This window comes from Neoarius graeffei, chromosome 17, assembly GCF_027579695.1.
Source record: "Neoarius graeffei isolate fNeoGra1 chromosome 17, fNeoGra1.pri, whole genome shotgun sequence".
Lineage (NCBI taxonomy): Eukaryota > Metazoa > Chordata > Actinopteri > Siluriformes > Ariidae > Neoarius > Neoarius graeffei.
The window spans coordinates 68,472,781-68,495,862 of record NC_083585.1 but is presented as its reverse complement, the minus strand read 5'-3'; the positions used below and the strand labels follow the sequence as shown (position 1 = coordinate 68,495,862).

At 41.5% G+C, this 23,082-nt stretch overlaps 2 protein-coding genes across 3 annotated transcripts in view; both read left to right on the top strand.

The window, feature by feature from the left end:
- LOC132864475 (NLR family CARD domain-containing protein 3-like) overlaps window positions 1-23,082 on the top strand; it is a 1,256,659-nt gene that overhangs the window by 443,771 nt on the left and 789,806 nt on the right. The window lies entirely within an intron of this gene.
- On the top strand, window positions 885-22,154 carry ndc1 (NDC1 transmembrane nucleoporin). 2 transcript variants are annotated; one of them, XM_060897899.1, is made up of 18 exons: window positions 885-1,015; window positions 1,690-1,810; window positions 2,581-2,682; window positions 2,804-2,978; window positions 4,204-4,333; window positions 6,251-6,359; window positions 6,435-6,486; window positions 6,784-6,916; window positions 7,507-7,599; window positions 7,715-7,796; window positions 9,157-9,321; window positions 13,609-13,869; window positions 14,090-14,199; window positions 14,670-14,720; window positions 16,045-16,108; window positions 17,683-17,783; window positions 17,965-18,125; window positions 21,681-22,154. In XM_060897899.1, exons 1-18 carry the CDS (start codon window positions 977-979, stop codon window positions 21,742-21,744), a joined length of 2,013 nt encoding a protein of 670 aa, XP_060753882.1. In that variant the 5' UTR covers window positions 885-976; the 3' UTR covers window positions 21,745-22,154. The 2 variants fall into 2 exon arrangements, with proteins under 2 accessions (XP_060753882.1, XP_060753883.1); XM_060897900.1 differs by lacking the exon at window positions 14,670-14,720.

The following is a 23,082-nucleotide window of genomic DNA, read 5'->3' as shown; positions in this document are numbered from 1 at the left end:
CTAATAATTATGCACACCTGATATAGGGTGTTGATGTCATTAGACCACACCCCCTCTCATTACACAGATGCACAGCACCTGATATACTTAATTGGTAGTAGACTTTCAAGCCTAAACAGCTTGGAGTGGGACAACATGCATTAAAAGGATGTTGTGGTCAAAATACTCACTTGCCTAATAATTCTGCACTCAGTGTAGAGTGATGTAATATACATAGCATTAGCGATATGCTAACAATATTGCATGCTGTCAAACCAAATGAATGAAACCCGCTAGAAGGGAATAGAACACGTTTTTATTCCATTGAAAAAGTGTCTTGTATGGATAATAATTCCTGATATTTCGCTCCAGTGATGTCACTCCTAGTGTTTTCCCGCTGACTACACGGACGTTGTCAAAATGGGAACCGGTTCAAAATTTAAATTCTTTTCATTAACTTGCCTTTTTTTGTGGATGTGTCCATATCATATAAAGAATATTACACGGAAAATATGTTCAGTCTTTTGCTTCGCTCACTCGTGAATATATTCACCACTTGAAGATAAACTTCATATCTTTGCGTGACCATGCAATATCATATAGTCTATATATCGTGGGAATTTCCATAATGATATAAGGGAAATTTTCTTTATATAGAAGGGTTTACTTAGGTTGGATTTATAAATTCATTTATTAGCATCAATGATATTTTTGTTACGCAGTATCTTCCAGTGAGTATCTGTAAAATTATGTATGAAGTGGACACAGTATTTTTGTTTACTTTTTTGTTTATTTAATATATTCATTCGTTTATTAATTTTTTATATAAACTTTTTTTTTTCCTTTTTGCTCAGGCAATATCTTTAGACTCCTCCACGCCGGGGTCCTTCCGGGGTCCTTCGAATGTGTGGCGCGGAATGTCGCGCGCTTCAGTGCTGAGGCGTCGCTGCGGCGGGTTTATCAGCGCTCCGGTTATTTTAATGTCGCTGCTGTAAAAATGTTTTCCTTCAGTCAGAATTGCTGGTTTATCCGGAAGGTAAGGATTATTTAAATATTTAGCGGTAATGGACCGGAGTTTGAGATGAACTTTGAGTTCTCTGAATGTAAATAAAAGGTGGTTATTAATAACCATCATTAATAACCATCATTAATAACCATCATTAATAACCATCATTAATAACCATCATTAATAACCATCATTAATAACCATCATTAATAACCATCATTAAACACCATCATTAATAAACATCATTAATAACCATCATTAATAAACATTAAACACCATCATTAATAAACATCATTAATAAACATTAAACACCATCATTAATAACCATTAAACACCATCCCCCCCCTGAGGAAAAGATTCGGCCAAACTTAAAAAAAAAAAAAAAAAAGATTTCTAAGCTGTAATTTGTACTCTAATACGTATTTATTTTTTGACATAATCTATATTTTTTGCTGTTTACTTCAGTAATAGTGAGAGATTTAGTTTGTTAGTGATTTTATTTAACTTTTAACTCTTAGTTCTCACGGCTGAGTGTTGGGAAAGTGGCTGGTGGTGTTTATGGAGTCGCTGTGGATGAATTGTGTGTTCATGGGTCATTATGAGATCACACTTCACAGTGCACATAAAGGCTTTATGATATTATTATTATTATTATTATTATTATATATGTTTTAAATGTGCAGTAACGTGTGTGTGTGTTTCAGGTGGTGAGATGGAGAGCTGTATCCAGTATCCTGTGGTCGGTGCTGCTGCTGCCTCCCATCACCTCCCTCCTCGTCATCTTCATCAGGTTCAGCGTGTTTCACCCCACACACTGGCTCTCAGGTACACGGACACACTGCTCTCTCTCGCGCTCTCTCTGTCTTTCTCATTAACGTCTCCTGATCTCTCTTTGTATGTTTCTCTCAGTAACTCAGTTTGTCTCTCTGTCTGTCTTTCTCTCTCTCGTTAAAGTATTTTCTTTCTTTCTTTCTTTCTTTCTTTCTTTCTTTCTTTCTTTAATTCAGTTCACCAGGCTCTGGGAGATGTAAAATGAAGATGAGAAAATAGAAATCAAGTTTTCATACAAATGGTGGCAATCTTAAAGAAGTCAAATAAAAAAACACACATGCACCGCTCTCTCTCTCTCTCTCTCTCTCTCTCTCTCTCTCTCCCCCTTTGTCTGTCTGTGTCTTTCTCATTAACGTCTCCTGATCGCTCTCTGTATGTTTACTTCAGTAGTTGTTGTTGATTTATTCAATATAAAAATGATCTTGTACATAATATATAAAATACAAGTACAAAAAACATTAAAATATTGGGATGACACAAAAAAGTGTAAACACTTATTTCCATTGTGGTCCCAGTAACTCAGTTTGTCTCTGTCTCTCTCTCTCTCTCTCTCTCTCTCTTTCTTTCTTTCTTTCTTTCTTTCTTTCTTTCTTTCTTTCTTTCTTTCTTTCCTTAATTCAGTTCACCAGGCTCTGGGAGATGTAAAATGAAAATGAGAAAATAGAAATCAAGTTTTCATACAAATAGTGGCAATCTTAAAGAAGTCAAATAAAAAAACAAATGAACACCTCTTTCTCTCCTCCTCCTCCTCTCTGTGCTTACAGGATGTTTGGGTTTGCTCACAGAGGCGAGTACGCTTTTCTCCGTGTTCCTGCTCTGTGCAGCCGTCACTCTCCTCGCCTTCTTCAACCTGCAGTATTACACGGGTCAGAGTTCCACCTACACACACCTCCATCTTCATCACCTCCATCTTCATCACACACTGCAGGAAGTGATCAGATTGGTGAGAAGTGTGTGTGTGTGTGTGTGTGTGTGTTTTTTTTCCAGTTGTTCCCTCCATCCCGTGTTCTCGAGTGGCTCTCCTGGCGGAGGTGCTCCACCCTTGCCAGTGTGTCCACTCTCTCGTGCACTGCGCAGTCGGGATGTTGGTGATGTGGTGTGTGTGCGTCTTGGCCGGCGGCCGCTATCACACACTCCAGTCTCCCTGCACTCACAGCGAGAGGTGACCTCGCACACACTCGCGCACAGATTTATTGTTTATTTAACATTATTTATAGTGTGTAATTATTACAGCGTGTGCAGACGCTGAAGTCTGAAGAAGGTTTTCAGGGTTTGTCAGAGACGGCTGTAGGTATAGATGGCATGAAAAGGTCTGATTAGAGTTCGAGCTGAAGTCCGGAACCTTCAGGAGCAGAAACTGAGATTTCATTATTAAACCCTGTGAAGTTTATCGAGTCTGAGTGTTGATCTGTCTGAGATCTGATCAAACACCTCCGGAGTTCTCCGTCTTTACCCATTTACTTACTAATGTATTTAATTGTGCATTTATTCACACAATTTATTCAGCTATTTACTTACTAATGAATGTATTTATTTATATAACGTATTTACTAACTAATATATTAATGTAATTCATTTATTTATTTGCCTATTTACTTATGAATATATTTACTTTATTCAACTTCACAATTTATTCACCCATTTATTTACTTAAACATTTACTTATGCATATATTTATTTACATATTTACTTAATATATTCATGTAATTTATTTACCTATTTAATTACTAATATATTTATTTACTTGAACATTTACTGACGCATATTTATTTACATAACTTATTTACTTACTAATATATTAATGTAATTTACTTATTTACCTATTTACTTGTGAATGTTTACTTTATTCAACTTCAATTTATTCACCTATTTACTTACTAATATATTTATTTGTAATTTATTTACTTATTTACCCATTTACTTGCACACAATTTATTTACTTGATTTATTTACTTACTAATCATGTAATTTATTTACCTGTTTACTCCTGAATATATTTATTTACTTAATTACTGATCTATTTATTTAATATATTTATTTACTTGTTTAGTTAATTACTTGTTTTATTTACTTCTACTTATTTACTTCCCTATTTATTTGTTTACTAACTTCTTATTAACTAATTTACTTACTTATTAAGATATTAATTATTAATTAACTTATTTACTTACTAGTACTTAATTATTTACTTATATTTATTTACTTAAACTTAATTATTTACTTACTAAGAAGATACTTTACCTACTTACTTGCTTACTGAATTGCTTTCTTATTTACTTCTATATTTTAATAAATTTATTTACTTACCGTACTTATTCACGTTCTGATTTACTTGTGTCCTTACCTTCTGTTTGTTTGTTTGTTTGTTTGTTTGTGTTCCTGTGCAGTGGTGGCGTTGACGTTTGCCTGAATGAGTATCACGTGTTCATGCTGTTGGCCGGAGCGTTTATGGGATACTCTCACAGTTTAATGGGCGTCGTCCAAAACATCCACTACGTCTCCTTTCACATCATACAGGTACGGGGGGGTTCGGGGTCGTTACTCACCTGCGCTTCGTTCTCCATGTTTGTTTGTTTGTTTGTTTGTTTGTTTGTTTGTTTAGTTTTTGTTTGTTTTTCCTCACTTCCCCTGAACTTGTGATCTGATTGATCAGGAGGAAAAAACCCGTTAAAAACTGAACTTTTTCCGCCGCTGAGCGTGCCGAGCGGATCAGTGGGCGTGGTCTCGAGATGATATTTGCGAGTGTGAAGCGTGCAGAGAAACCGTCGCACTTCAGCTGAGCGAACACTGAGACACGCGTGCGTGCGCTTCCTTTACCCCGGTTTCCCCTCAGGTTTGATTGGTGACATCATCAGGAGTTGCGGGTGGTCAGGTGGTCACGCTGGTGGGCGTGTCGGGCAAGTTAAATGTCTGGTGTTTAGGATACGAATCCCCTCCGGGTCACTGAGACTCTCACCACGGACACGTTTATTAGTTATCGAGGTTGTTGTCTGTTTTTAATTCACTGCTTTATGAACTTTCAGCACAAAATCACAAATTATATTTAATAAATATTTTAGTGCCAATAAATGTTTTTTTTTTTTTTTTTTTTTGTCGTCTCTTTTCTCTGACCCAAACTCTGACTCTTTCAACTTCGTCATTTAAAATTCCTAAATATCAGAAATATTTCTCTCTCTGTCTAAACACGCAATAATTTTGGTCATCAATAGTGAGTATTTTAGACTTTTTTGAAATTTTTTTTTTGTAGTTTATTTTTTAACTCTTAGGCCCAATCCCAATTCTAATTTCTACCCCTCCGCCTTCCCCTTGGCCCTTCCCCTTGAAACTGAGCTACAAGGGATAGGGCTTGAAATTCAACCCTTACGTATTGGGATAGCCCTTCAACGATCGCATACGTCATCGCGTACCTCCGTCAGCGTTTACGTAATGCGTCATTGGCTGCGACCAGCCGCTACAGTCAGAGCCAGAAATCTCTGCTGGCAGGGTGTGATTTGTTAACTAACACCACTGAATGGGAGATCTTTGGCACTTCGTGCACCACATCCGACAGAATGAGGTGTCAGAACACTCATGTAAACAATAAAAGCGAGAATAACAGAACAAAACGTACGCAGTCAAGCAACCGAAAACAATACTCACTCCCAAAGCTTTTTAGCAGCAGCTTGGATTTCAGAAATCGCTGCTCATTCTCAGCTCGAAAGCGAATCAAGCGGCGTGTTTCCTCTGGATAACAACTTAAAACACGTAAATAATGGAGAAAATACATTTATGACAATCTTTCGCCGCGGGAACCGCCATCTTTCTGAAATCCGCATGAAATCTCGCTGAAATCCGCATGGCATTGTGGGAAATCACTCAAACCCCTTCGTTCGGAGTCAGCTCCAGGAAAATCTCCGTTTGGAGGGGTACAGAAGCCCTACCCCTTCCCCTACCCCTCCGCGTTAACTGGGATTGGGATACCCCTACCCCTTCACGTGAACGCGCAAAATGGAGGGGAAGGGCCAAGGGGTTGGTCCAAGGGGTGAAATGGGATTCGGCCTTACACATTGGTCGTCCATTTAGTCTTGAATAATGATATTTAAAGAAAAAATCATGACCTCCCTAAAAAAATGGACTAAATTTGAATCCTAGCAACGAGCAGCTACAGTTAATTTGTAAACAACTCTGGTAAGTTTTTCCTGGTGTGTGTGTGTGTGTGTGTGTGTGTCTGGCCACGCCCCCTTTCCCTCAGTCCGTCACCAGTTTTAAATATCGGATATGTTTGAATGGAAACGTTGCTACACGCTTCAGACCATCGCTCTGCAGCTGAGGAACTGAAAAACATCTGTGATTGGCTAACTGCCATGTCAATCCAAAATTTCTTCCTGTTAAAGTGGGTATGGCTTGGCATCAAGCCAAATCTGTAGGGATTAATTGTGTGTGTGTGTGTGACAGCAATACAAGTACATGCGCTTTAAGAGTTCTGCGTGGTGGCTGGTGAAGTGCAGCGCGGTTCAGTCTCTGTATTCAGTCAGGAATTACATCATCCTCTATTTCCTGTTCGGTAAGTAATCATCAGATCACTTTAAACATCAAAGGAGGAATGTTTTCCTGAGTAACCGTTCCTGATGTGTTCTAGGACACATCCCCAGGACCTGGATCTCCAACATACTCAGTCTGCACATCGACAGGTTTGTGTTTCTGTTCTCATTGGGAGGAGGTTCTGTAGTGGGCGGTGCTGTTATCGCTTGTGGGTGTGGCCTGTCCAGTGTTTAAAAACGTACAGCCTTCTTTCTTCCCACACTACGATTCACACGCGCATCACTACTGTTTAAAATGCGTTAAAGGTTTATTTATATTTATGCCCTCAGCTTTGTCCCGTCTCAGTTCTCTGTTTTTTTCTTAATATCTCTAATAAAATAAATAGAATAAAAAGACTTTCCCAGTACAAGAGGAAACTGGTTCTAAGTTGTTCTGTTCTGGTTCAGTTCTGTTTGCTCTCTGGACTCGTTTGGAGGACTGTGTGACGTGTCGTTGTTCTACCAGCTGTGGATCAGCGGAACGTTCCTGCTGCTCACCTGGAACCTCACCGTACTGCTCTTCAGGATCTACGTCACTGAGGTACACCACAGCGAGCTCGCTTCAGGAACGTGTGTGTGTGTGTGAGAGTCACAGAGGAGCAATGTGTGTTTAATCATTTCTGCTTTCGCCTGATTGGAGTACGATCGCTTTAGGGTTCAGATTTGAGGTTTTTTTTCCAATTTTATGTGAATGGTTTTAGATTTACTCAAAACATAGTAGTTTTTAGTTTTCATCAAGTTTGGTGAAGTTGTGGAGTTTTTTGGGTCATATTTGTCCAAACATGTCGAAACCAGTCAATAAAATGTTTGTTTTTGTCTTATTATTAATTTGATTGTTGTACTAATCAGGTTTTTTAGTCGTTCTGTGTGTCGTTTTAGTTAAATTTTGTTTGAAGTTAAAATATTAAACACTTAAACTGCCCTTTTTTTTGAGAGGATAAACATTATTATTATTTTTTTAAATTTATTTTACTGTTTTTCATGTTGTGTATGTCCTGTAAATCTTTTCTGGTGTTTTGGTACTTGGTTTGTTTGTTGAACATTTTATCTCGTCAGAAATTGACTACAAGTTTAAAGTTTTTATTTAGTTAATTTTTTTTTTTCTTCCTGTAAATCTCTCTTCCTGTGCAGCCGTACAGGTTTCCGGTGCAGTCGTTGTTTGCTGAGGATGTAGACGAGTGTCTTCCTAAAGTCCTGACTGAAAAGAACGTCTTGATCATGAAGGTTTGGCTCGTTACTAAAACAAGCTCTTGTTTGTTTGTTTATTTGTTTGTTTTGTTAATAAAGACACTAATCTGAGGTATTTATGGTTTTCTTCGTTTTGTGTTCGTGGTGTTAGTTTTTGGCGCTGCAGGATTTGGCGTTGCTTTCCCAGCATTCCCCTTCACGCAGACAGGAAGTGTTCAGTCTCAGTCAGCCGGGTAAGTTTGCCTCTGTGCCTGTTTGTGGTGAGCTTGTAGCTTACATGCTAACTGTGGATTAGTTTAATAACTAGCTCCTTTTTTTTTGGTGGGGGGAGGGGGGTTGTTTTCTCAAACGGTTAAAGTTCACTGTGGCGTGTCGCTGAGTAAACGCGAGCAGCTAACCCTGACGTCTCGAACATCACAAAGGTTGGAGCTGATCTTAATGTTGTTGCTAACATCAAGCTAAATTTAGTAACTTTAACTAAAACATTTCTTTTATGTCATAACTATGTACACTCCCCGGCCACTTTAATAGGAACGTGTTGTTGGTTCTAAGATCACTGTTCTTGGCTGCAGGAGTGGAACCCAGTGTGTTCTTCTGCTGTTGCTTTTCTGTTGCTGAGATGCTTTTCTGCTCACCGCGGTTGTAAAGAGTGATTATATGAGTTACTATATCCTTCCTGGCTAAAAAGCTCAAACCAATCTGTCCATTTCCCTCTGACCCTCTCTTATCAACAAGGCATTTGTTTCCACCCACAGAACTGTCGCTCACTCACTCAGTGTTTTTTGTTTTCTGCACCATTCTGTGTAAACTCTAGAGACTGTTGTGTGTGAAAACCCCAGGAGATCAGCAGCTTCTGAAATACTCAAACCTCACACTCATCTGGCTCAAACCAACACCCATACCACAGTGAAAGAAAGTCACACTTCACTGTGAGATCACAGTTTTTAGGGGGTTCCTAATAAAGTGGCTGGTGAGAGTATGTACACATGCTAGCAAACATATCTAAGGGTGTTAACATAACATTACTTTTGGTACATTTGCTAACATTATTATTATTATTATTATTATTATTGGTTCACGGCAGCGAGACAGAAGAATCTGGAATGTCGACGTTTCCCTCAGATGTGTTGGCTAATTACTCAGAAAATAAACAGAATGACTGACTGTAATTACACAATAATCACACTTAGCATCAACCGCTAACCAGACTGTATTGCTGAATGACATTGCTGTGTTACAGATCATAAAATCAGAGCTGTTTGAACATTTAATCTGCCAGAATTTGTTGTAAAGTAAAGTGAGTTGCGATGTTTAAATGGTAGTTGGATTAGCTGGATTGGCTGTTGATGCTAATTGTAAATACGGTGTAATAACATTCATTCTGTGGCTTTTCTTATGAATGAACCAGCGTTTCTGAGGTAAATGTTAGCATTCTGGATAATTCTATGACGTTTCCATGGTTACTCTGTGTTTGGAACGTGTATAAAGGTCTTTGTGTTAGCCAAATTGTTCTCTTCATTCATTAGCTAGCTTGTGCACAGTGTCTATATTTCAGACGTGTGTGTGTGTGTGTGTGTGTGTGTGTGTGTGTAGGTGGTCACCCTCACAACTGGAATGCTATCAGTAAGGAGTGTTTGTCACTGCTGAATGATTTAACACAGCGTCTCGTCGCTCATCACGACGTCGTGGCGTCTAATGGCAGAGCGAAACCTCTGTCTGAGAGGAGTGACACTACATCCAACTCTTCATCCAGCTCGGGTAACTCTCTCTCCCTCCCTCTCTCTCTCTCTCTCTCTCTCTCTCTCTCTCTCTCTCTCTCTCTCTCTCTCTCTCTCTCTCTCACACACACACACACACACACACACACACACACACACACACACACACACACACTGAGGCTAAGTCAACATTAACGATTCATTGTTAACGATATCAGACCATTAAGTCGAACCAAAAACACCAAACAATAGTACAATGTTAGCGACGTTAGCCATGTTGGCTACACTGCTTTTAAACACAATGCTAGCTATGTTAACATTAGTTACATTATTACCTTCCAGTATGTTGGTCGTTATCTGCGTATTTGTGTGCTAGCGTAACTGTTTCTGCACTTCAGCAGGTTTCAGTTCTCTCGCTGTGATGGTTGTTGGGAATGTGAGTTATTTTAGTTGGTAGTCACATTAGCTAAAAAGTTTGTTGTGTTAGCTTTGACAGGAGTTATGATGTTATTTGTAAGAATGTTAACTTGGGTAACAACTAACGCTGCTAACAGTTTTGGAGACATTAGTGATGTTCGTGACGCTGCTTTTGAAGGCTAGTTATGTTAGCCATGTTAATTATATCTAGCTATGTTAGCTTTTTTTTTTTTTAAGTTACTTGAATTTTCTTGGCTAATTTTTAGTTGCTGGCTACATATTAAATACTAACACATGCGTTTAAAAGAGAACTGAAGTCATTTTTAAACTTGCTTTATTTCTTAATTAACGTGTTATTCAATTACGTTTTGGGTTTTAGTAACCTTATATCGTGACTCGTATTGGCAACTAATTGCAATTAAATATGATACTTATCGGCCTGTTCGGTTTTTAGCCGTGTTGAATTTAGTTCGTTTGGTCCACGGCAGGCGTCGCTTATCTGCGCGATCTTCACGAGACTTGTGCGAGACTTCGAAACGTGAAGCGTCAGCCAGGTGTCAGTGCCGCCATTTTGAAAACTGTTTTCCAAACGAAATATTGCACAAAAACGAGTTTAAATGACGATTACTGCCGACTTTTTCAAACTTTCCTGATTGCTATCAAAACAAACAAAACTTCCGGCCTGATCACATCAGCATTCGAAAGCGGGCGCGCGCGTCTTTTGACGACCCCTGTGTCCGAAATCGCTCCCTACTCACTATATAGGGCACTTTATAGTGAGGACGCCATTTTGTCGTGCTGTCCAAAACCTTAGTGAGGATTATTTACACCCTATATAGTGCACTCAGAGTATCCCACAATGCATCACGAAAAGTAGTGTACAACGATGGTCACTGACCAAAGCAATATATCCCATCATGCACTGCGGTCACGCTGAAAGAAATCAAATTAAAAGTCTCAGATGTGATGTAATAAAAGTCAGCGGTGAAGAAGAAAGGATTCAGCCTTGATTTAAAAGAACTGAAAGCTGCAGGTGCTGTGTATTGATTAATGTGGGAAATGCAGGGATGTGATTTTTCTGCGAATTCGCGGAATTCCGCTTTTTTCACCTCAAAATTTGAAAAAAAAAATTTTCCGATTTTTCGCTCAAAAATCCGCATTCGTATCCTATTCGTTCCGACTTTCAGTACTTCCATCATTGAGATGAAACAAGGTACGTGATTGGCCCATCGCTCTGTAACAACCAGTGAACGCGCTTGTTAGATAGCTGTACGTAAGCTCGCTTCAAACAAAGAGTTGAAAGATGGCAGCCTCCGTGATCGAGCGTAAAGATGCAAATCGAGTTAAAGAAATCGACAGAATAGTGAAAAACAAGTTCCGCTGGGAATGGTTGGAGAAAGAGGTTGCTACAGACGTTGGACATAAGACTGTGAGACATTTGTTCAGCGATTTCGTTCTTTGGGGAGAGGGCAGAGGTCTCTGGCTGTCAAGTTTGGGGATGCTGGGACCTACCCTGCCCGAGCTACGAGCGTCCAAAGTCGGGCTGGAGCCCGGGATAGAAACGAAACCTAAGCGGAGCGCCGCGGCTCGCCTCAGGGCGAATTACGTCCCGAGGCACGGGGCTAGCGCGCCCTGCCCGCGCTGGTTCTTTGGGGGGAGGGCAGAGGACTCTGGCTGTCAAGTTTGGGCAGGCTGGGACCTCCCCTGCCCGAGCTACGAGCGTGCAAAGTCGGGCTGGAGCCCGGGATAGAAACGAAACCTAAGTGAGTGAACACAGTAGTTTTGAATATCCTTAAGTGAGTGAACACTGTGGAGTTACGATTATCCGTTGGTGAGTGAACACTATAGAGTTATGTATATGAAGTTGACATTGCTAGAGTAGAAACTGCAGAAAAAAAGTGACTGATCTGCTGGAACTGGACATGGATGCTCGCGTCTTTTTTCTTTGAGAGTTCCTGAAGACTTGTGGATGAATTCTTATGTTGCATCATGTTAGTTTGAAAAGGCACATTTAGGTATGTTCAACTTCGACAGTAATTGAAAGTATAAATTTTGTTTTTCCTTATACAGTTTTCTATTTATTCTAATGCAGATGATTTAATTTAGAATGACATTTTTAGGTTTCATGTTTTGGCTTTTTGTCAGTTAAGAATCATTGAATGTACTATAGGGGCTCAGAGTTGCATGTTGACCATTAAATTGGCTTGAATTTGTTAATCATGACAAGTTTTTTCTTGTGTGTTTGCTTGCCATTTTAGTACAATTTTTAAGTCAGAAACCCCCAGAACCCAGGAGCTTCAGGGGGCTTCGCCCTCCCTTGTCCCCCCACCAGGGCGCTGCCCTGGACCAGGTGGGGGCCTGCGGCCCCCAGACCCCCGGCTAAAATTTTCAGATAATTTCACCAGCCCCAAATCACATCCCTGGAAATGCGCTCAGTATAATATGGATTTATCACAGAAACACACGCGTGTATTTATTATTTTGAAACCCACCAGCCGACTGATCCGGCACGTTTTAACTGTGCGACAGTAATGACGTAAACACCAGCGTGACGGACTAGTGTCCGAAAGCGTTTTTACATTTTACCAATGAGCTCACTGTATAGTCCTCTATATAGTAATTCCCTATGTAGTGAGTAGGGAGTAGTGAACGAGTGAGCGATTTCAGACACAGGGAACGTTGGCAGATGTCGGTCACTTTGATTTCCGCTGTACGTTTTACTTCCGTCCTACGATGTCTCGCACAGGTCTCAGCGAATCTCGTTTACGGCCGTCGCTTTGACATATGGACTGATATATTACAGAGCGTATTTCACACTCAGAACTTGCTATAGCAGCGACAGAATAGCGATCAAACATGCATTCCGATATTTAATAACATGAGAAATAGAATTTTGATAATAAAAATATTGCCTTCAGTTCTCCTTTAAATCCTTTAGCTCTGTTGTTGGATGTTAGTAACGTTAGCTACCTAAGTTATGTCAGTCATGTTAATTGTTACCTTTGATGTTAGTTATGTTCTCAGTGACGTTGTTTGTTAGCTAAAACCTCTTTGCCAGGAGTTATGATGGCTTTGACGCTAGTTGTTTTTGCGACAGTATTAGTTATGTTTGTTTGTTACAGTGTTATGTTAGCTTTGATGATGGTTGTTAGTTTTGATGTTGGCTGTATTTGATCCCAAGTTAGTTATGCTAGCTTTGACATTAGTTGTGTTTTTTGTTTTGACGTTATGTTAACTTTGACGACAGTTATGTTAGCTTTAACATTCAGGATATTAGTGCTGGTAATAATGATAATAATAAAAAATTTTATTTATAAGCGCCTTTCAAGGTACCCAAGGACACTGAACAGTAAAAAACAAACAATAAAAAGCAAAACAATAGGATAACAACAACAATAATAAGATCATGAGAAATCAATAATGTTATGTTAGCAACGTTCGTTATAATGACTGTTAGCATCTGTACGTTAGCAACGTTACTAACATTAGTTCTGCCAGTTTTAGCGACTGTAGCTGTGTGTGTGTTTTGGGTGTGTAAGAAATGTACATGTGTGACCATTTATATCAGTCATGATTTTTATTTTTAATGCCCGGCCCCCACAGTGCACGGTGGTGTAGTGGTTAGCGCTGTCGCCTCACAGCAAGAAGGTCCGGGTTCGAGCCCCGGGGCCGGCGAGGGCCTTTCTGTGTGGAGTTTGCATGTTCTCCGCGTGGGTTTCCTCCGGGTGCTCCGGTTTCCCCCACAGTTTAAAGACATGCAGGTTCGGTACAATGGGGCCACTGTAATTGGCACAAGCTGTTGTGGTTTCCCATGCCATGATGTATGTACACACATATCTTCCTATGGCAAAAGCTAAATAAAAAAATTAAATGTAGTTTTTGATTCTTCTCATCGTTATTTTCTGTGCAGTGACGTCGGGGACCGAGGATCTTCCTGAGACTCCGCACCGCAGCGCTTTGATCCGGACTCCTGGCTCACTGTTCGGTTCCGCGGTGAGGGGTGTGAACTCGCCCCTGACCACCCCGTTCACCCCCGACCTGACCGCTCAGTACTGCAGCCCCACCCTCAGACCCCTGCTCAGCCCCCAGCTGGCCCCGTTACCCTGGCTGGGCTCGGTCCACAGTCCTCATCTGACCCGGAGGAACCCCAAACTGTGGAGCACGTCCACTGGTGAGACTTCACACCGTCTCTGGACACACCCATAACTCTCAGAGGGCTGCAGTGATTGGTCAGTTTGATCTGTTTGATGTAACTTTAATAAAACAGGTTTTCCGGTGGGATGTGGTGGGCGAGTAAAGCCAGTGGGAGGGAAGTGAACAGTTTTCTTCAGGGTTTTTGGGTGGGAGGAAAAATAACACCTGTAGTGTAACACGTGGGCTTTTGATCTCAGACTCGCAGGCCGATGGGAGCCCAGTGCCGTCTCCTGATCCCACCCCCAGACCTGCTAGAGATCAGAAACCCAGCTTTCTGTCCCAGTGGCTCCAGAACAGGAAGGAACAGGTGCTAAGAAAGAAAAACACACACACACACACACACACCTCTAATACCATCACTGAAATCCACAGTAAAAGGTGAGTAACTGCTGAAAACAGGAGAAATTCTGGTGCAATACTCGTACAAACTGGAAAAGTGGGCAGGACTAAGTTGTGATTACTGTACAGCACGACCAATCAGAAGGCTGATGTCACTCATTTCTACTAAAATGGCTGATTTAACAACAGAAACTAGAAGAAGAAATGGAAGGCTGTCAATTCAACATGCTCATTAGAATATTAGACCACACCCACTAGGCGAGTCTCAGATCAGTGATTCAGCTACTCTTTAGTGTTTTATCCACATTTAAAAAAAAAAATTGAGATTTTTTTTAATGCACTGAGCCGTGTATATATATATATATATATATATATATATGCTGCACATGTCAACACTTCACTTTTTTTTTCTTTCCTGCTCTAAACTGTTGTGCTCAGGTTAAAGGGTTCTTGGCAAAGCGTGTGCTGGTTGTGTATTTATTTAATAAGGTAAGGAGGACGATGTGCAGAACTCCTGCATGAAGCACGAATCCGTTCCATCAGCATGCTGCATGTGTGAACATGTGACTCTGGATTTACCTTTAACCCGCCCTTCACACTAACCTTCACCCTTCACACTAACCAGCGACAGGGTGGCAGGCGAGTGTACGTTTCTACGCAAGTGCGTGACGCAGAGCAACAGTTCTTCTGATTTGTGTTTAGTTAGTTTAAGGTGCGATGTATAGCTACTTTCTTTATTTCTCATCTGCCCAAAAATAACACTGCACAGGCCACGCCCCCAAACGAATCACAAGGGGTAGTCTCCGATAATTAGCCCTAATGTTAAATTTAATAAACTTGTGGGTAATTTATCTGGACTGCTGTTTGTGGAGTTACAGAGCGAGCAAGCTGATTATTCTAACTCAAATAACCGTGCGTTCTTCAGCTGCTGTTCTTTTAGGTTAATTTTTCCTTGTGGGAACTAGTAGTGATGCGTATGGAGGACAGAAAGCTAATAATAATAATAAAATGATGGATTGACTAATGTACATTTTTCTGTATTTACTGAAGAAAGTGTGTAAGCGTATATTGATAATTTTAAGAGCTGAGCGATTCGGAAGACACAATCGGTATCGTGATAAATTGTCGCAATAGATTTTCAGCGGTCTTGTGAGATCGCTTTTAAAATTGTTTTTCTTTATTAGAAACTTCCTGGAATCAGGAGAGTTAGTGTTTAAAATTGTTAATTTTTTAAAATGAATTTTTAAAAAAAATTAAATTTTTTTTTTTTTAATTTAAGAATTTTTTTCACTCTCATGTTAAATTATAAAATACAAATATAAATTATTTTTTTCAATGTTAACTAAATTATCAGTGTTTTTTTTTTTCCTCCCCTCAGTTCTCAATAAATATGCCGTTTATCTCTAAAAATGTCTAGATATCATAGATGATAAATTATTTTCAATATAATTTTGCGGAGGTTTTTTTTTTTTTGGGTTCTCCTCCTTTACTCTCCTCATTTCTCTGATCTTCCTCTGGTGGACTAAATCTCCTAGATGATGAATAATGATTTACAAGTTCATGGTTTTTCTTTTCCCCCCAGTCATCGTATGTCCTGTGTTTTTTCAAAATCATGGGTTCAAATTAAACGTCCAAAACTGCCTTTAAAGGTGCGGTCTGTAATTTTCCTTGACCTGTAGTAATCACATCATTTAATTTGTCTGATTTTGCCGATCCCAGGCTGCTCCATTGTACTTGGAGTGCTCATCACTTTCACTGTTGAATCCTTACGTTTTGTTTGAATCCATTTCTTCTGTGTTTTTGTGTTAAACAGCTGCCCGAGGCTTCGAGTCAAGCCCTGTTTGCTGATGGCCAAGCGCACATCTGGGCTCTGGAAGGTGGGGAACTTTCTCACAGCCATTGAAACTCTCAGACTGGAGGAACATTTATCATAGTTCTTACTGAAGAAGAAGAAGTCTTTATTTTGGTCACACGTACAAAAGCACAGTGAAATCCACTTCAGCCACGATACAGAGTGCTGTTCATTCACTCAAATCCCCTCACATTTTTCCTGCTGGTCCCAGGAATTGAACCAGCGACCCTTTGGGCCCAAGGCTGCTTCTGTCCCCTTCAGGCCGTGCGTGTGTGTGTGTCAGTCACTCTGCAGGAACTGAGAACGGTCATATTTCCTAGAACGCTGTTTTGAGGGACTTGTTTTAGCTCCTACTTCAGGGTCCGTTCTCTCCCAGCACTGGAGGAGCCATGAGTGAGAGTTGAACACGAGCCAGTGTCGCGCCAACAACCGCTGTTTTTAAAAAGCTGTGTAAAATGTTAGCCGTGTAAACCGCTTTGAATGCTAGTGTTAAAAATTAGGGATAAAAAGAAACCTGGATGACTGGATCGAGAGAGAAGTCCAGGCTTTATCGAAGGTAAATGTGATGGAGGAAGTACAGCGCGATTTTAACGTGTTTAAGCAAAATATACCGTAAAAATCTTCACGTCTTCACATAACCTCATGCTAGCATGCCGGCTTGCGTCACTTCAGCGTTCCGACTGTGGTGCGAGTTCAAAGAGAACCGTTTCGTCCGAAAACACTGAATGATTCTGATTGGAAAGTGAAATGTCTCTGACGCCCTCTAGTGGTTGGGTTTCGCTGTGTGGTGTACGGAGTTTAAATCAAAAACAGTGAAGCGTGGCGAATTAAAAGAAAATAGAATTATAATTAAAATAAAAAGAGAAGATCTGGTTGAGCCAGTTTTTTTTTTTTTAAGTTTTGTATAAAGATTGTGGCAAAAAAAAAAAAAAGTAAATTTGTAATTTAATTTTCCGGGGAAGGTTATACATTGTTACGAAAAGAATATATTTATTTTGATTTGATTTATCTTGCTAATTTAGTGTTAACAATTTTTGTTTTATTTCCTTTGTAAGACATATCAAAATTAATACGAATGGGTTTTTTTTTTTTTTTTTAAATAACCTGCAGCATTTCTGTCATCATGAAACTTGGACAAAGCTACAACTCCGTCGTAAACTAAGACTTCAAATGCAAGCTGAAATGAAAACCACAATCATCATTAAATTTGACACCCAGAACTTGCAATGCATCATAAAATGCAAAACTCGAACAAGACAAAACCCCTCTCTCAAAAAAAGTACGACTCAAATGAAAACCGATTTATTGACGTAGACGTGATTTTTATTGCGATTTGAAACAAACCTGAGTGAACACTAGCGCCATCTGCTGCTTGGTTACGTTTCCATTTCGCACTTTTTGTTGCTGCTAATGTATGTTTAATTAGCAGTGGGCGTGGCTAATATTCTCAACAGCAACGCCGAAAGTCCAGTGCAGCTTACAGTCGAAACAACTGATGAAGAGATTTATGTTTTTGGAATTAATTTAGAAATAATTTGTTAATGTATTAACTTGAAAGCGTGTGATTCGTGATCGTCGTAACAAGTTTGGATTTTTCAGGATTGTCTCATCTGGTCGCTGCTTCATTCTCTGAGGACACGTTTGGAGTGGTGCAGACTACATTACCCAGCATCCTTAGCAGCCTGCTCTCTCTGCAGGAGGTGAGCACTGAGAGAGAAGAGAGAGAGAGAACTTGTCGTTATGTTTTTAGTTCACTAGAACGTATCAAGTTTTAGATTATTTTGACTGTTTTTATCGTAATGCGTTCTTGCGTTTCATGTTTAGCGATTTTTCTTCTTGGCTTTGAAAAACGAAGCTCAAATGAAAGCGTTTCTGTTGCAGGCTGTGGACCGTCATTTTAAGCTCCCTCACGCCTCCAGCAAGCCGGTGAAGTCGTCGTGCAGTCTGGGCGACTCGTCGTATAAAACCCTGCGCTTCGCTCTGAGAGCGGCTCTGAAGACCGCCATCTACAGGATCACCACCACGTTCGGGGAACACTTACAGTAAATACATCATTTCACTTACGCTAGGAGACGACGAGTCAGTATGGTCATCATGTTTATTTGTGGGTGTGGCCTGCTTGAGGGTGTTGTCTGCATGAGGGCGTGGCCTGATGTCTGAATCACTGACGACTTTATTTTAATGTCTGTGTGTCATCTTGTGTAACGTGAAGTGGGCGGGGCTAATCCTGGATAACATCCAATCATAGGGATGATGTTGCGTGTCAACACTGTTTTACTCTCGCGTCAATCGAGAAAGCTGAGCGAAAGCTAACCTGACAGGTGAACGCGAGTCTAGAGACCAAAATGTCGCAGAGTTCACCTTGAGTGAAACTAGCGAAGAAAAATCAAACCTGGATCGTGATGGAAAAGGTTTCGAGCTTGAGCGAACCCACTGAGAGAGTTAACCTCGTGAGCCGAGATCAAGTAACTGAATGCTAACCGAGTGCGCAAGAGCTAACATCAGGACTGAAGGTTGACCTGGATACTGCAGATCGCTAATCGAGCAGGTGAAGGCTGAGAGAGAGAGAGAGAGAGGTAACTGAAGGTCATCCTTGTGTGATAATAATCCAGCAATCAGTGGCTAATCTAGTGAGTAAAATAAAACCTAGCAAGTGAGCTTCAGCGTTATGAGAAAAAGGGAAGCAAGTGTTAACCTAGCTAATGAAGGCTAATCTGAGAAATGAGGGGTAACCAAGAGCGTAAACGCTAATCCAGCAAGCCAGAGCTAGCATGTGTAAGCAACTGTAGAGAGAACGCTAAACTAGCATGTGTAAGCAAAGGTAGCAAGAGGGAACTAAACTAGCATGTGTAAGCTAATGTAATGAGAGAATGTTAAACTTGTATGTGTAAGCGAGCGTAGCGAGAGAACGCTAAAGTAGCACGTGTAAGCGAGCGTAGCGAGAGAACGCTAAAGTAGCACGTGTAAGCGAGCGTAGCGAGAGAATGCTAAAGTAGCACATGTAAGCGAGCGTAGCGAGAGAACACTAAAGTAGCACGTGTAAGCGAGCGTAGCGAGAGAATGCTAAAGTAGCACGTGTAAGCGAGCGTAGCAAGAGAATGCTAAAGTAGCACGTGTAAGCGAGTGTAGCGAGAGAATGCTAAAGTAGCACGTGTAAGCGAGCATAGCAAGAGAACGCTAAAGTAGCACGTGTAAGCGAGCGTAGCGAGAGAATGCTAAAGTAGCACGTGTAAGCGAGCGTAGCGAGAGAATGCTAAAGTAGCACGTGTAAGCGAGCGTAGCGAGAGAATGCTAAAGTAGCACATGTAAGCGAGCGTAGCGAGAGAACGCTAAAGTAGCACATGTAAGCGAGCGTAGCGAGAGAACACTAAAGTAGCACGTGTAAGCGAGCGTAGCGAGAGAATGCTAAAGTAGCACGTGTAAGCGAGCATAGCAAGAGAACGCTAAAGTAGCACGTGTAAGCGAGCGTAGCGAGAGAATGCTAAAGTAGCACGTGTAAGCGAGCGTAGCGAGAGAACGCTAAAGTAGCACGTGTAAGCGAGCGTAGCGAGAGAACGCTAAAGTAGCACGTGTAAGCGAGCGTAGCGAGAGAATGCTAAAGTAGCACATGTAAGCGAGCGTAGCGAGAGAACACTAAAGTAGCATGTGTAAGCGAGTGTAGCGAGAGAACGCTAAAGTAGCACGTGTAAGCGAGCGTAGCGAGAGAATGCTAAAGTAGCACATGTAAGCGAGCATAGCAAGAGAACGCTAAAGTAGCACGTGTAAGCGAGCGTAGCGAGAGAATGCTAAAGTAGCACATGTAAGCGAGCGTAGCGAGAGAACGCTAAAGTAGCACGTGTAAGCGAGAGTAGCGAGAGAACACTAAAGTAGCACGTGTAAGCGAGCGTAGCAAGAGAATGCTAAAGTAGCACGTGTAAGCGAGCGTAGCGAGAGAACGCTAAAGTAGCACGTGTAAGCGAGCGTAGCGAGAGAACGCTAAAGTAGCACGTGTAAGCGAGCGTAGCGAGAGAATGCTAAAGTAGCACATGTAAGCGAGCGTAGCGAGAGAACACTAAAGTAGCACGTGTAAGCGAGCGTAGCGAGAGAATGCTAAAGTAGCACGTGTAAGCGAGCGTAGCAAGAGAATGCTAAAGTAGCACGTGTAAGCGAGTGTAGCGAGAGAATGCTAAAGTAGCACGTGTAAGCGAGCATAGCAAGAGAACGCTAAAGTAGCACGTGTAAGCGAGCGTAGCGAGAGAATGCTAAAGTAGCACGTGTAAGCGAGCGTAGCGAGAGAATGCTAAAGTAGCACGTGTAAGCGAGCGTAGCGAGAGAATGCTAAAGTAGCACATGTAAGCGAGCGTAGCGAGAGAACGCTAAAGTAGCACATGTAAGCGAGCGTAGCGAGAGAACACTAAAGTAGCACGTGTAAGCGAGCGTAGCGAGAGAATGCTAAAGTAGCACGTGTAAGCGAGCATAGCAAGAGAACGCTAAAGTAGCACGTGTAAGCGAGCGTAGCGAGAGAATGCTAAAGTAGCACGTGTAAGCGAGCGTAGCGAGAGAACGCTAAAGTAGCACGTGTAAGCGAGCGTAGCGAGAGAACGCTAAAGTAGCACGTGTAAGCGAGCGTAGCGAGAGAATGCTAAAGTAGCACATGTAAGCGAGCGTAGCGAGAGAACACTAAAGTAGCATGTGTAAGCGAGTGTAGCGAGAGAACGCTAAAGTAGCACGTGTAAGCGAGCGTAGCGAGAGAATGCTAAAGTAGCACATGTAAGCGAGCATAGCAAGAGAACGCTAAAGTAGCACGTGTAAGCGAGCGTAGCGAGAGAATGCTAAAGTAGCACATGTAAGCGAGCGTAGCGAGAGAACGCTAAAGTAGCACGTGTAAGCGAGCGTAGCGAGAGAACACTAAAGTAGCACGTGTAAGCGAGCGTAGCGAGAGAATGCTAAAGTAGCACGTGTAAGCGAGCGTAGCGAGAGAACGCTAAAGTAGCACGTGTAAGCGAGCGTAGCGAGAGAACGCTAAAGTAGCACGTGTAAGCGAGCGTAGCGAGAGAACGCTAAAGTAGCACGTGTAAGCGAGCGTAGCGAGAGAACGCTAAAGTAGCACGTGTAAGCGAGCGTAGCGAGAGAACACTAAAGTAGCACGTGTAAGCGAGCGTAGCGAGAGAATGCTAAAGTAGCACGTGTAAGCGAGCGTAGCGAGAGAACGCTAAAGTAGCACGTGTAAGCGAGCGTAGCAAGAGAACGCTAAAGTAGCACGTGTAAGCGAGCGTAGCGAGAGAACGCTAAAGTAGCATGAGTAGTATCTGCAATTGTAACTGCGTGTTGCTACGTGGATTCAGTTTCTTGTGCGATGCACTGGGCGGAGTCTCCTACAGAAAGCTGTCAATCAAGCTGCTTATTAGAATATTAGGCCACGCCCACCAGGCCAGTCTGAAAGCAGTGGTCCAGCTGCTGTTTGAATGTTTTAAAGTAAATATTTTTTGCTCCTCCTTTGTTGGAGGTGTAACGGCACTTCAGAGGAGTAAATTGACGAGGAGATAAATTAGATTATTGATTGGACCGGTGAAGCTGATTATTGATTGGAATGATGTCACTTCCTGTGTGGTCTCCAGTGCCGTCAGTATTCCAGCGGAGCATCAGAAGAGACTTGTGCAGTTCCTGGAGTATAAGGAGTGAGGCTCCGCCCCTTCAGCGTTCTCTCCTGCGTCTGTGAGGAGCCGAGTTTCACTCTGAACGCACGAGTCGCCGCTCGGACGAGACGTTCCCACACCAGCAGGTCGTATTTCACTGGAATGGTTTTGTTTTTGTTGTTGAAGTGTTTGTAAACGCGGGCGTGGTCACCGTGTGGGAAACGAACAGCTCGCACGTCCGTCTTGACTGTCCAGCTGCTCCTCGTCACTGCGGCGGTGAAGGGGACGAAGAACGTCTCGTTTATTCAGCTTTGGGTTTTCAGGCTTTATTTCAGAAAAATAGGTTAATAAAATTTTTCTACCCGTTGTCTCTGTTTGTTCTGTCACTCCTCATTCTTTAATGGAGCAGTGATGAAGAAAAATTAAGCCAAACAAACAAATAAACAAATAAACAAATCTCCACAGTGTTTTCTCTCCTGTGAACTGACTGCGGTTCTGGTTTGTCCACTAGAGGGCAGAGCGGAGTTTATTTACTCCTCCTCCACTTTCTTTCACAGATCAGCCTGACTGCATCCAACACATCCTTCTCTTTTATCTCCTCTTTATTCCTGTCTTTCTTTTTGTTCCATGCAAAAAAATTTCTATTCTTTTTCTTCTCTTGTTCCTGTCTTTCTTTCTTTCTGCATTCTTTTTCCTTTTCAAATTTGTTTTTCTAGCTTTTTTAATTTTTTTCCTTTCTTGTCCTGTACTTTTTACCTCTTTTTATGCTTTTCTTTCTTGTCTGTTTTGTTGTTCACACTCACTTGCTGTCTTTGTTTCTTTCCTTTATGACGGATTCTTTCTTTTTTTCCCTTCTTTGTTTGTTTGTTTTGTTTGTTTTGTTTCTTCCCCTTTTTGCACGAGTCTGTCCCCACACACCCATCCACTCATCACCTTGTTGACAGTGCAGGTGTTTACTGTAAGTGGTCAAGGGCGTGGTCAAGGGCGTGGCCAGAGCGAGTCATGACCTGGTGACAATTATTCTCTGAATTCAGCAACAACTTCTTTCAGAGAATGTAGATCAAAGTGATTTCAGTTCATGTTCTTACACACACACACACACACACACACACCTCTGAGGCTGGATCTTAAATTGTTTATTGAACGCTGGACCCCGGTGTTTTCAGACAGTAATGTTTTATTTTACAGTTTAAAACTGAAACGTTCAGCATCTTGTGTCTGATTAGCCCCGCCCTGTATTAGCTCCACCCCTTTAGCTACACAGTACAGCTTTGTGTGTTAAGTCGATGATGGTGTGTAACATCTGAACCGTGCGTTATAAACGGACAGGACGCAGCTCTCGGGTTTTTCTCAGCAGTGTAACCGGTTATTTGTCGTAAAGGCC